Below are 10,727 nucleotides of genomic sequence, written 5' to 3' on the forward strand. Positions count from 1 at the left end.
GTTAGCGGGCGGGACGAAGGTGGTCCCTCAACGCGGTGGACCCTGAATTCCCGACGGTCTCGGGCTAATTAGGAAACTGGGCAAACTCTTATCTTTCCTCCCTCCAGGAGGCTCTGCGTGGAGTGCGGGCCGAGGTCACGCGTAAAGCCTCCCAGGAAACTCAAGACCTCCACAGTCGACAAGACCCAGACACACTGGGGAGCCGAAAACCACCGCTACCCACCGCCCGGGAATTAGGGAACACGCGGCGCCAAAAATGTCCGTCCCACGGCGCAGGCGCCGGGAGCGCGGGCCGTGGATAGGCACTCCGAGAACCGCGCGCTCACGGCCCAATCAGCGCTGGCCTTGCACAAAGCGAGTCCCGCCCCTAGGCCGCCGCCACGAATCCCCTCCCCCCTTCTCTGGCCTCCTCTGCCTGCCCACTCCTGCCCGTGCCCGCCCCGCGCCGTTCTCAGGTAGAGGCTCGCGATTGGCTTATGGGAGGGACGCGAACTCTGGTTGGTCGCGGCGGAGTCACGAGGGCGCCGTCGTCGCCTTTCCAGAGGCGATTACTGGGCAGGCTCAGTCTTTCGCCTCAGTCTCGAGCTCTAGCTGGCAGCCAAGCGTACGAGCTCTGCGATCAGCGGCCGCCATCGACGTTGCTTCGCTTCTTCTGGGCTCATCTGCGCCACTCGCTCGCCACACACTCCGCAGTCCTAAGCCGCTATTATGGTAAAGCTTGCAAAGGTAAGAGACCTTGCCCGTGCGAGCACGGACGTCAAGGCCTGTTTTTCGAGGAGCGCGCGCGCGGCGCCGCCAGGAGGAGGGCCTGCGCGCCACCCTGGACGCTTTCGAGGGCGCCATAGTGCGGGAAGTCTCGCGCGATTAGTTGGGAGGTCTCGCGGCTTTTGGCTGTGTGGTAGCGACGTGAAGAGCTTCGGCAGGTGCGGCGGATGGTCGATGCGGCGGGGAAGGACTTGGGGGCTGAGCGCGGGAAGGGGGCGCTGGGCCCCGGACGGATGAGGCCAAACTCCTGCGACGGGCCCGAGCGGAGCCCCGCCTCCTGACGCATGTGCCCCGGCTCGCGGCCCGCCACGTGGGCCGCGCCGCGTGGGTCCTGGCGCCTGCTGAGGGCCCCGGGTCCTGGGGCGGAGAGCGGCGGCCCACGGGGTCTCAGCTCCGGGCGGGCGGCAGGTGGGCTCCGGAAGGAGGCCCTGCCGCGTGCTTTTTGCGCAGGGCTGCGCGCACATGGTGGCCTGCGACTTACCCCCACGTGGCCTTGCCGGGGATGAAAGGGGCGGGGTTGATAACCTGGGAAAGGAAAAGTTAATGGAAGACTAAAGGTTAAGACGTGGATTTTTTTTTTTTTTAAGACTGCCCTAATTTAAATTCAGACGGGGGTGGTGGGATTAGGTGCCACAACTTAACCCCAAAGGCTTTTTTAAGGTGGTTTTCCCCAGGTGAAGGGCCATGGATTGTTAGCTGTTACAGCGGTCCGATTGTAGGCTGTATTGAAAAATTGTGCCGCGATGCAAGGTTCGATTCTGGCTGGATGTATAGTTTTTAAAATGGGTGTGCTTAAAGGACGCAGCAAGAAGAGAGAGACCGTTTTCTTGAAGTTGCGTTTTTATCCTAAGGTTGGTTTTTGAAGAACTTGACAGGAAATATGTGGGAAGTTGAGAATTCACCTGTGTTAACATTGGTATGAAGAGTAGTTTTTACGTTAATTGTCCTTAACGGTATGAAGAGCGGGTTCTGAGGGAGATGATTGCAGTTTTACTCTGAAGAATGGCCTGAAATGTGGGAGGTGTAATGTGTAATGCGTCTGTTTTAGGCCGGTAAAAATCAAGGTGACCCCAAGAAAATGGCTCCTCCGCCAAAGGAGGTAGAAGAAGATAGTGAAGACGAGGAAATGTCAGGAGATGAAGAGGATGATAGCAGTGGAGAAGAGGTAATTGTATATAGTTTAACGCAGAATTGTGTTAAACTACAAAATGGAGAGTTAAAAGCACGTGGTATTGGATGTCTGAAAATACTGGCAAAAAATAGGTTTATATTCATTCATATATGACCTGTTGTAATGGTCCAGCGTTTCACAAAGTTTTTATTGACCTGTCAAGATACCATAAGAGTAATGAACTTGAGAGGAAAGGTGTGGAGTTTTCATGTGCCCTCTGCAGGGCTTGGTGTGATATAATGCAATAATATATTATTAGTTTTCCACTTTGAACACATGAGCCCCACATACCTGCTGGAGAAACAGCCTGGACAGTTGACTGTCCTGCGAGTGGCAGCTTTGAGCATTTTATTTAGGTCTGAGGTTAACCTTAACAGATTCTTCTAGTCTCTAAGTAGGATTAATTGGTCTTTGTTGTCCTATATGGGCTTGGTAATACTAAACACTGTTACAATGTGTGGATTGAGGGTTGCCACCTCCCGTTGTGTTAGCACTTAAGTAGCACTCCCAGCTACTGTTGGCTAGCTGCAAAGACACCTAATTGCTGTATTTGCTCATGTTTCTTACTTAGAATTTAATAAAGATTTTATTTTGACACACATAAGCTGATAAAACCAATAGTCAACAAAATGTGGTTTTGAGTGACTTAAATGTAGATAAATGACAGTTTTTTATTAAGCCAATGTGTTCACTCTTTGTATTAATTTTGCAACGATTGACTGTACAGCTTGACTATTTGATGTTCATTTTCTCTTTGGTCCTAAGAATGAGCATTCAGTGAACTTTATTCCTCCACCCACTGTGAGAGCCCCAAATAACTTAGTAACACTTAGCAGGTAGTCCTTTCTATGTGTAAGGCTTTTAATTACACATATCAACTCAATCCTTAAAGCAACGTATAAAGTTGAGATATTTTCAGATGGGAAAACTATTGAGGCTTAAAATTAAGTTTTAAAGCTTTGCCTAAGCCCACGCAGTGGCGTCCAGTCTATTTTCAGAGTCCGTGTTAGGGTGTGCTGCCGGACTGTGACTTGAAGCGTACAGAAGGACATGTTACTTGACCCTGTAGTTTAACTTGCTAACATCTAGTGCATGTGGTCTTCAACTAGAGGCAGTGCTAGAATTTAGCATTCATTTATGGGACCAAGGCTCTCTTGAGTTTGGAAACAGGCCTATGTTGGTTTTTATTTATTCTTAAGGTTGTTATTCCTCAGAAAAAAGGCAAAAAGGCTACCGCAACTCCAGCAAAGAAGATGATGGTTTCCCCAACAAAAAAGGTTGCAGTTGCCACACCGGCAAAGAAAGCAGTTGTCACCCCTGGCAAAAAGACAGCCGCTACGCCAGCCAAGAAGACAGTTACACCTGCCAAAGCAGTAGCAACACCTGGCAAAAAGGGAGCCACACCAGGCAAAGCATTGGTAGCAACCCCTGGTAAGAAGGGAGCAGCCGCTCCAGCCAAGGGAGCAAAGAACGGCAAGAATGCCAAGAAGGAAGACAGTGATGAGGAAGATGAAGATGACAGTGAAGAGGAGGAGGAGGAGGATGAAGAGGAGGAGGAGGATGAATTCGAGCCTGCGGTGATGAAAGCAGCTGCTGCTCCTGCCTCGGATGACGAGGATGAGGATGACGAGGATGACGGTGAAGATGACGATGAGGATGACGAGGATGATGAGGATGGTAAGGCATTGTGTTGGGAGTCCTTGGGCTCCTGTTTGCAAGATACATTAGGGGCGAGGCGTGGGTGGTAATGCTGTGCTCCTGACGACCTGGGGTGGGTTAGACAAGCATCATCCCAGGGTTTCTCTGGGCTGCTTGTGGTGCGCTCGTGGTACCTGTGGTGCCTGTGAACGATTGCCTGCTCCTGAGTAACATGCTTCAAACAGCTCATCCTGTATTTTTCACAATGTAGAATTTTGCTTCCAAGTGATTTGTTAATTCTTGCCATAACAACTAAGCACAGTGGCATGGACAAGATTACATTCATTTTCCTTTGGCTTTTCCTAGGACTAGGAATAGAACTGGGATAATTCTGAGTTTTTGACGAGGTGGCTTCTCTTTCAGACTCAGAAGAAGAAGCTATGGAGACTGCAGCAGCCAAAGGAAAGAAAGCTCCAGCAAAAGCTGCTCCTGTGAAGGCAAAGAGCACTGCTGAAGAGGAAGATGAGGAAGATGACGAGGAGGACGAGGACGAGGACGACGACGAGGAGGACGACGACGAGGAGGAGGACGACGACGAGGAGGACGACGACGAGGAGGAAGGTAATTGAGTTATAGGTTCTAAAGTGCATTGGCATGAGCTTTGTTTAAGGGAGATGCTTGAGGATGTGTGGCTACTTGTGGATGACATAGATTGTTTGATATCTTGACCAGAACTTGTCAAAGAAGCACCTGGAAAGCGAAAGAAGGAAATGGCCAAACAAAAAGCAGCTCCCGAAGCCAAGAAACAGAAAGTGGAAGGTAACTTAGAGAATTAGGAGGTGGGAAATAACACCTAATAGCACAAGTGATGAACAACAAAGGGACTTAATACTGAAACCTGATGTTACATTGCAATGTGCTGATGTGCTGTGTACAGAAATAATTTGACTAATAGTCAAATATACTGGAAAATAGACTAATTTGAATAAATTTTTTGTACAGCCACAGAACCAACTACATCTTTCAATCTCTTTGTTGGAAACCTGAACTTCAGTAAATCTGCTCCTGAATTGAAAACGGGTATCAGTGACCTTTTTGCGAAAAATGATCTTGCAGTTGTTGATGTCAGAATTGGTGTGTCTAGGTAAGTGTGGGGGAGCTATGCTGTAGTTCTGCACGATACTTGTGGGTCTGCTAATGCTTTTTCCTTCCCCTTTTAGAACCTTAGCCCATTATCTTTAATGTGGGTATGTTAAAGTCTTTAAAGATTAGACATTAATGAATTAAATCATTGGACTATAAAATTGTAAAACCCCCAAATTGAAATTCCCATAATCTTCCTTAACTTTTGATATAGCACAGTCTAGTTTCTAATAATGAGATTTGATGCTTATCTTAGAAGTAGCTAATTAGACCTGAGAAGCCATAATAGTGAATGCTTTTAATCAGACAGGATTTTCCTACCTTGGTGCTTAACCAGGTGGTTTTTGTCATCTGCTCTCAGTTGTTAAGGCACAGTGTAACTAACGCAGGTCTCAGAGGTGAACTTGCGTCAGGCCTTGGTGCTTAGATCCTGCTCTGTAGCCTCGGCTTAAAAGAGCCTGCCTCGGTTTTATTAATTGTATAGGTGCTTTTTAATCCTTGTTTGCACTGTCATATTAGTGTTGCTGCTTGCCCAGAATATGTGTACGTGGCTCTTGTTTGGTGGGGTTTTTTGTTTTTTCCCCCCACCTGTAATTTTTTTTTTTTTTTTGTCCTCTTCGCCTTAAAGGAAGTTTGGCTATGTGGATTTTGAATCTGCTGAAGACCTGGAAAAAGCCTTGGAACTCACTGGTTTAAAAGTCTTTGGCAATGAAATTAAACTAGAAAAACCAAAGGGAAAAGACAGTAAGAAAGGTGTGTAAAGCTTTAGGTAATGATGATACTTGTTAATGACTATGTATCTAGTCTAATGTAGACAAACCAGGGTAAGTAGTTTAACTTTTTTTCCTTTGGCTTCCTCATAATGTTGTGAGGATTAAATGAATTAGAATGCTAAATGTTTACAACAGTGCCTGGCACTGCTTGCTAGATTTTATCAAAAAATAATTGGTTAGATGTACCTAAATTAATAGTCCTTTCCTCACTGGACCTAGAGCAGATCCCTAACTACTCCTTTTGCATCTTTTACCCTTCTCTGTATGCACTTGTCACATTTTAGGTGTGTGTTTATGATCTTTTTATATTTTAATTTCTTTAAGTAAAAAAAATTTTTTTGGCCATGCCGTGCAGCTTGCAGGATGCTAGTTCTGCGACCAGGGATCGAAGCATGCCCCCCTGCAATGGGAGCTCTGAGTCCAAACCACTGGACCGCCAGGGAATTCCCTACACTTTTTTGTTTTTTAATGATATTTTTAATTGAAAAATACTGAACATCTCTTCTCTATATACAACATAATTAGCTGTATTTTAAATATTCAGTGCATAGTTTGTTGTCAGCTGTGACAGCAGTTTGTTTTGCCACTGCTATATCTCCATAATAGCAGAGTGCCTCCTACTTGTAGAAACTCTTTTTTAATTTTTAACCTTTATATTTTATTTTTCTGGCTGTGCTGTGTGGCACGCAGGATCTTAGTTCCCTGACCAGGGATCCAACCCGTGCCCCCCTACGTTGGGAACGCAGAGTCTTAACCACTGGACGGCCGGGGAAGTCCCTCAAAATTATTTCTTAAACAGAACTTTTACCTTGGTCAGTCTTTGGTGATCTTTGGGGGAAGAATGGTCTTTTAAGCCATCCAGTTCATTTTTGTGTTTTTGTTTTTTAATCTAGAACGAGATGCGAGAACACTTTTGGCTAAAAATCTTCCTTATAAAGTTACTCAGGAAGAATTAAAAGAAGTGTTTGAAGATGCTGTGGAGATCAGATTAGTCAGCAAGGATGGAAAGAGTAAAGGGTATGTTTTGTGTCTACTGCAGTGTTTCATTAAAATTAATGAACTTTACTAATTTATAAAAGAAATGTTGATTTAATTTTCCTGTGTTTGTGATTTTGGGCAAATTAATTATTCTATGTCAGTCACCCATCTGTACAATGGGGATAATGTACTTTAAGTGATAAAATAGAGTGATTTTATTGTAAGATGAGCTAATGTATAAAATACTATACATGTGCCTAGCTTACAGTAAATGTTTTGGAAATAATTGTAATTATTGTAGTGAGGTGGACTTAATGTGAACAAATTTTCTAGAAGTGTTTGGCAAACTTTCTGTAGTGGGAGGAAAGTTTAACTTGAAAAGTGGAAGATGGCAGAAACCTTGAACATTTCAATTACTATAAAACAAAGGACATTTTTATTGTACTCATCTGAAATATGGGCATATTGCTGAGATTAAAAAACATCTGTGTTAGAGAATTAATATGGTTTTAAAAATCAAGTGAGTTCTTAATGTTTTTTCCTTTTGTAGGATTGCTTATATTGAATTTAAGACAGAAGCTGATGCAGAGAAAACCTTGGAAGAAAAGCAGGGAACAGAGATAGATGGGCGATCCATTTCCCTGTACTATACCGGAGAGAAAGGTCAAAGTCAAGACCACAGAGGTGGAAAGAATAGCACTTGGACTGGTAAGAATTTATAGGCTTCCTACAGGGTTCTGGAATTGATGGAGGGAAAAGAAATCCTTTGCATCTTTGTACTTTATAAAGTTGACTGATAAATTGGATGGAGATGTAGATCAGCAAGTTATACCTGTATTTGTAATTGAGTGTCTTGAATGAGGGCTATATGAAATCTTTGTACTAGAACACAGATAAATCTAACTTCCTTTGCATGTTTTATACTGTAAAGGACTTAGATCGTGTGCATTTAAAAATTAGAATATGCTAGGAAGACACAGGGCTGTAGTCAGCTTACATCTGAACAGTAAGAGTGGAAAGAAGCAGCATGTAACAGTACGTAGTAGGTACTTGATATGTTGAGTACCAGGTAGGGTTCCACTTGTATCAGCATTGGTGTGTTAACTCTCCCAAGCACAGAGATTCTTTAAGAACAATGTATAGCTGTGACTGAGGTTGGGAACTACTGCTTCAGTCTTAATTTGACATCTCTTTATTTGTAGGTGAATCAAAAACCCTGGTTTTAAGCAACCTCTCCTATAGTGCAACGGAAGAAACTCTTCAGGAAGTATTTGAGAAGGCAACGTTTATCAAAGTGCCCCAGAACCAAAGTGGCAAATCTAAAGGGTAAAATAATTAGTATCTTTATGTTGTCAGTTACAGGCTTTTAAGAGTATCTCGTGGAGGTAAAATCATGTTCTCCTGGCCATTAGTAGAAGCTGCACCATTGAAGTGTTTGAAGAAAAAGGCTTGGTGGCATCAGAGGAGCTGTGTGCTTGGTAACTTACTCTAAATGTTGACTCTTTATCCTCAGGTATGCATTTATAGAATTTGCATCATTTGAAGATGCTAAAGAAGCTTTAAACTCATGTAATAAAAGGGAAATTGAGGGCAGAGCCATCAGGCTGGAGTTGCAAGGACCCAGGGGACAACCTAATGCAAGAAGCCGTAAGTTAACTTCATTAACGGGCTGTTGTTTGTGGTTGCGTCCTCAGATCTAGAACGTTTGTTTCTGTTGCTGCTGAGCGAGTGACACTGGACATGATGACTGATTATCTGAGAAACAGCTGATGAAAGCTCACGCAAAGCCCTCTAGATAGTCAAGTTCTGATCCAGCCAAGTCAGCACTGAGCAGCACATTTGCCAGGGGGTTACTGTCTTGTATGGTGTTTGTAGCTGCCTGGTTTAGAACTACTTTCACTTGCTTGGGTCGCTGCTTCTCCTGTTTTCCATAAAAGATTCTCAACTGCTCTGGTGATCAGTGAAAACTTGACATGGCATTTGGTCTAAGCCCTTCGCTTGAAACGTTAGTTGACCAAGTTGCTTTTACCCAGACACTCAAGGTGAAATGCTACTACCTTTTGCTAAGATGAGCATTCTTAGCCAGTAGTCAGATACTAGACTGCAACATGCAAGTCCAGCATGTTGTCGTAAATTGTGACTTTAATAAAAAGTACAATTTTTATTTTTCCTTTCCCAGAGCCATCCAAAACTCTGTTTGTCAAAGGTCTGTCTGAGGATACTACAGAAGAGACATTAAAGGAGTCGTTTGATGGCTCTGTTCGTGCAAGGATAGTCACTGACCGGGAGACTGGATCCTCTAAGGGGTAAGTAAGATTCAGGGAACATGTGGCGTCCACCAGGTGGAGAGTTCCCACCTAAGACGTCTTCTCATTGAGCTCCTTTCTGTCGATCGGTGACAGTTTAGGATTCGCACGAGAAGAAGAGACAATTCACAGAGCTAGCATTGTTGCCTTCTGTCTTCACAGAGGTATATTCAGCTGTTTTGTGGGACATTCTGTTTCAGCTTTCCATAGAGAACTGCCCCCACCTTGGTCTTGCCCCAGCTAAGCATCACCATCCAACATGTGGGAGTAACTTGGCATTTGTTCCACATGTTGGCTTTATAATGGGCGATTTCGTTTGGTGTTTTTAGGTTTGGTTTTGTAGACTTCAACAGCGAGGAAGAGGCCAAAGCTGCCAAGGAGGCCATGGAAGATGGTGAAATCGATGGAAACAAAGTTACTTTGGACTGGGCCAAGCCTAAGGGTGAAGGTGGCTTCGGAGGCCGAGGAGGAGGCCGAGGTGGCTTCGGTGGCCGAGGAGGAGGCCGAGGTGGCGGCCGAGGTGGATTTGGAGGCCGAGGCCGGGGAGGCTTTGGAGGTAAGGGGCGCGGTGGCCACCCAGCTGTGTGTGCCAGGTAGCCGTGGCAGTGCACTCCTGGACCTGAGTCTGCAGGCCCCGGTTCCTGCACCAGTCCCCACTTGTCCTGCTGGGGAGGGCATGGCTGGCAGCTTTGCAGCCGCTCTTCAGTGACGGCTTGCCTTCCTGCAGGGCGAGGAGGCTTCCGAGGAGGCAGAGGAGGAGGAGGAGGAGACCACAAGCCACAAGGAAAGAAGACGAAGTTCGAATAGTTTCTTCTATCCCTGTCTTCCCCTCTTCCATTTGAAAGAAAGGACTCTGAGGTTTTTACTCTGTTACCTGCTCAATGACAGAGCCTTCTGAGGACATTCCAAGACAGTATACAGCCCTGTGGTCTACTTGGAAATCCGTATAGATAACATTTCAAGGGAGTTAACCCTGTTGGTGTTGACTGGATATTCGTATAAACTTTTTAAAGAGATGAGTGATAGAGCTAACCCTTATCTGTAAGTTTTGAATTTATATTGTTTCCTCCCATGTACAAAACCATTTTTTTCCTACGGAGTTTTTTGGTTTTGTTTTTGTTTTTTTGCGTTGGTGGGTTATAAAGGAAAGCAGAATGTTTTATCATGATTTTTGCTTTAGCAACTTTGGGACAAATTAAAAGTCCTAAACTCTGGTGCCAGACTTGTACTTCCTGTCCTAGAGTGTTTCTCCTGGAATACACTGAGAGTGGAGCATGGCAAATCAGTTCTGCCACTCCAGATCTCCACCCCCTGTGAAAATGCTTATGCTTTGGTTTCAAGTATCCCAGCCATAAGTTTTTGCAGCCCTGTGTATGTCACGTGAAAGGCTCATTGGAAGTCCACTGTGGCCTTAGCCCACTTAGAAACAGGCCTGAGGGGTCAGGTGTCCTGAAAAAGTGCTTTGGAAAGAGGGCCAGGAGCACTTTGGTCCGGCCTTGTTTAGGTGGGTGCGAGAGCGACGACTGAGTGTACTTCCTGCTGGGTGCGTGGGCCAAAACGGAGGCTTTGGGACTGTGAGGCTGGAGAGGAAGCTACCGGTCTAGCCGATGGACCTGATATCTTTTGTAATTCCCCAGCACCCTCAGGTTAAACCAACAAGAAAGGCCTTTGGTTTTGCACTATGATGAGAACGTGGACATTCTGGCTTGTTAAGCATTCCCTTGCCCACCCCCCACTTCCAGTAAAAGGTCACATGAGAGGCCTAGGTCAAGCGATTAACATGATATATTTAGTTGGAAAATGGTGCGCAAGATGGTACAGAATGAAAGTGCCAACTCAAAAATCCGGTACCGGTAGACTAGAGGACAAACTAAAGGATTTGAATTAGCTTAGTTTTGGCCTGGTTATGAGTTGCTGGCAGGATGAGGGAATCTAAACCTTGTGCATATCACG

At 45.2% G+C, this 10,727-nt stretch overlaps 1 protein-coding gene and 3 non-coding genes across 8 annotated transcripts; all 4 read left to right on the forward strand.

Moving 5' to 3' along the window:
• Positions 1–539: 539 nt before the first annotated feature.
• On the forward strand, positions 540–9,996 carry NCL (nucleolin). Of its 5 annotated transcripts, XM_032637336.1 has the most exons (15): positions 563–726; positions 1,440–1,616; positions 1,814–1,930; positions 3,136–3,613; positions 3,998–4,195; positions 4,307–4,393; positions 4,577–4,718; positions 5,346–5,470; positions 6,384–6,507; positions 7,019–7,176; positions 7,671–7,794; positions 7,982–8,115; positions 8,648–8,774; positions 9,104–9,330; positions 9,502–9,996. In XM_032637336.1, the coding sequence occupies exons 2-15, from the start codon at positions 1,509–1,511 to the stop codon at positions 9,579–9,581; spliced, it is 2,229 nt and encodes a 742-aa protein (XP_032493227.1). In that variant the 5' UTR covers positions 563–726; positions 1,440–1,508; the 3' UTR covers positions 9,582–9,996. The 5 variants fall into 5 exon arrangements, with proteins under 5 accessions (XP_032493228.1, XP_032493229.1, XP_032493227.1 ...); XM_032637337.1 differs by lacking the exon at positions 1,440–1,616 and having other exon boundaries at positions 540–726; XM_032637338.1 differs by lacking the exon at positions 1,440–1,616 and having other exon boundaries at positions 560–726; positions 3,151–3,613.
• Positions 4,433–4,502, forward strand: LOC116757208. Its single transcript, XR_004350861.1, has one exon. It is a non-coding gene; the product is annotated as a small nucleolar RNA SNORD82 (small nucleolar RNA).
• Positions 8,204–8,283, forward strand: LOC116757209. The gene has a single exon (XR_004350862.1). It is a non-coding gene; the product is annotated as a small nucleolar RNA SNORD20 (small nucleolar RNA).
• Positions 8,833–8,966, forward strand: LOC116757200. The gene has a single exon (XR_004350855.1). It is a non-coding gene; the product is annotated as a small nucleolar RNA SNORA75 (small nucleolar RNA).
• Positions 9,997–10,727: the final 731 nt, after the last annotated feature.

The sequence above is a fragment of the Phocoena sinus genome, chromosome 7, assembly GCF_008692025.1.
Source record: "Phocoena sinus isolate mPhoSin1 chromosome 7, mPhoSin1.pri, whole genome shotgun sequence".
NCBI classification, from domain to species: Eukaryota; Metazoa; Chordata; class Mammalia; order Artiodactyla; family Phocoenidae; genus Phocoena; species Phocoena sinus.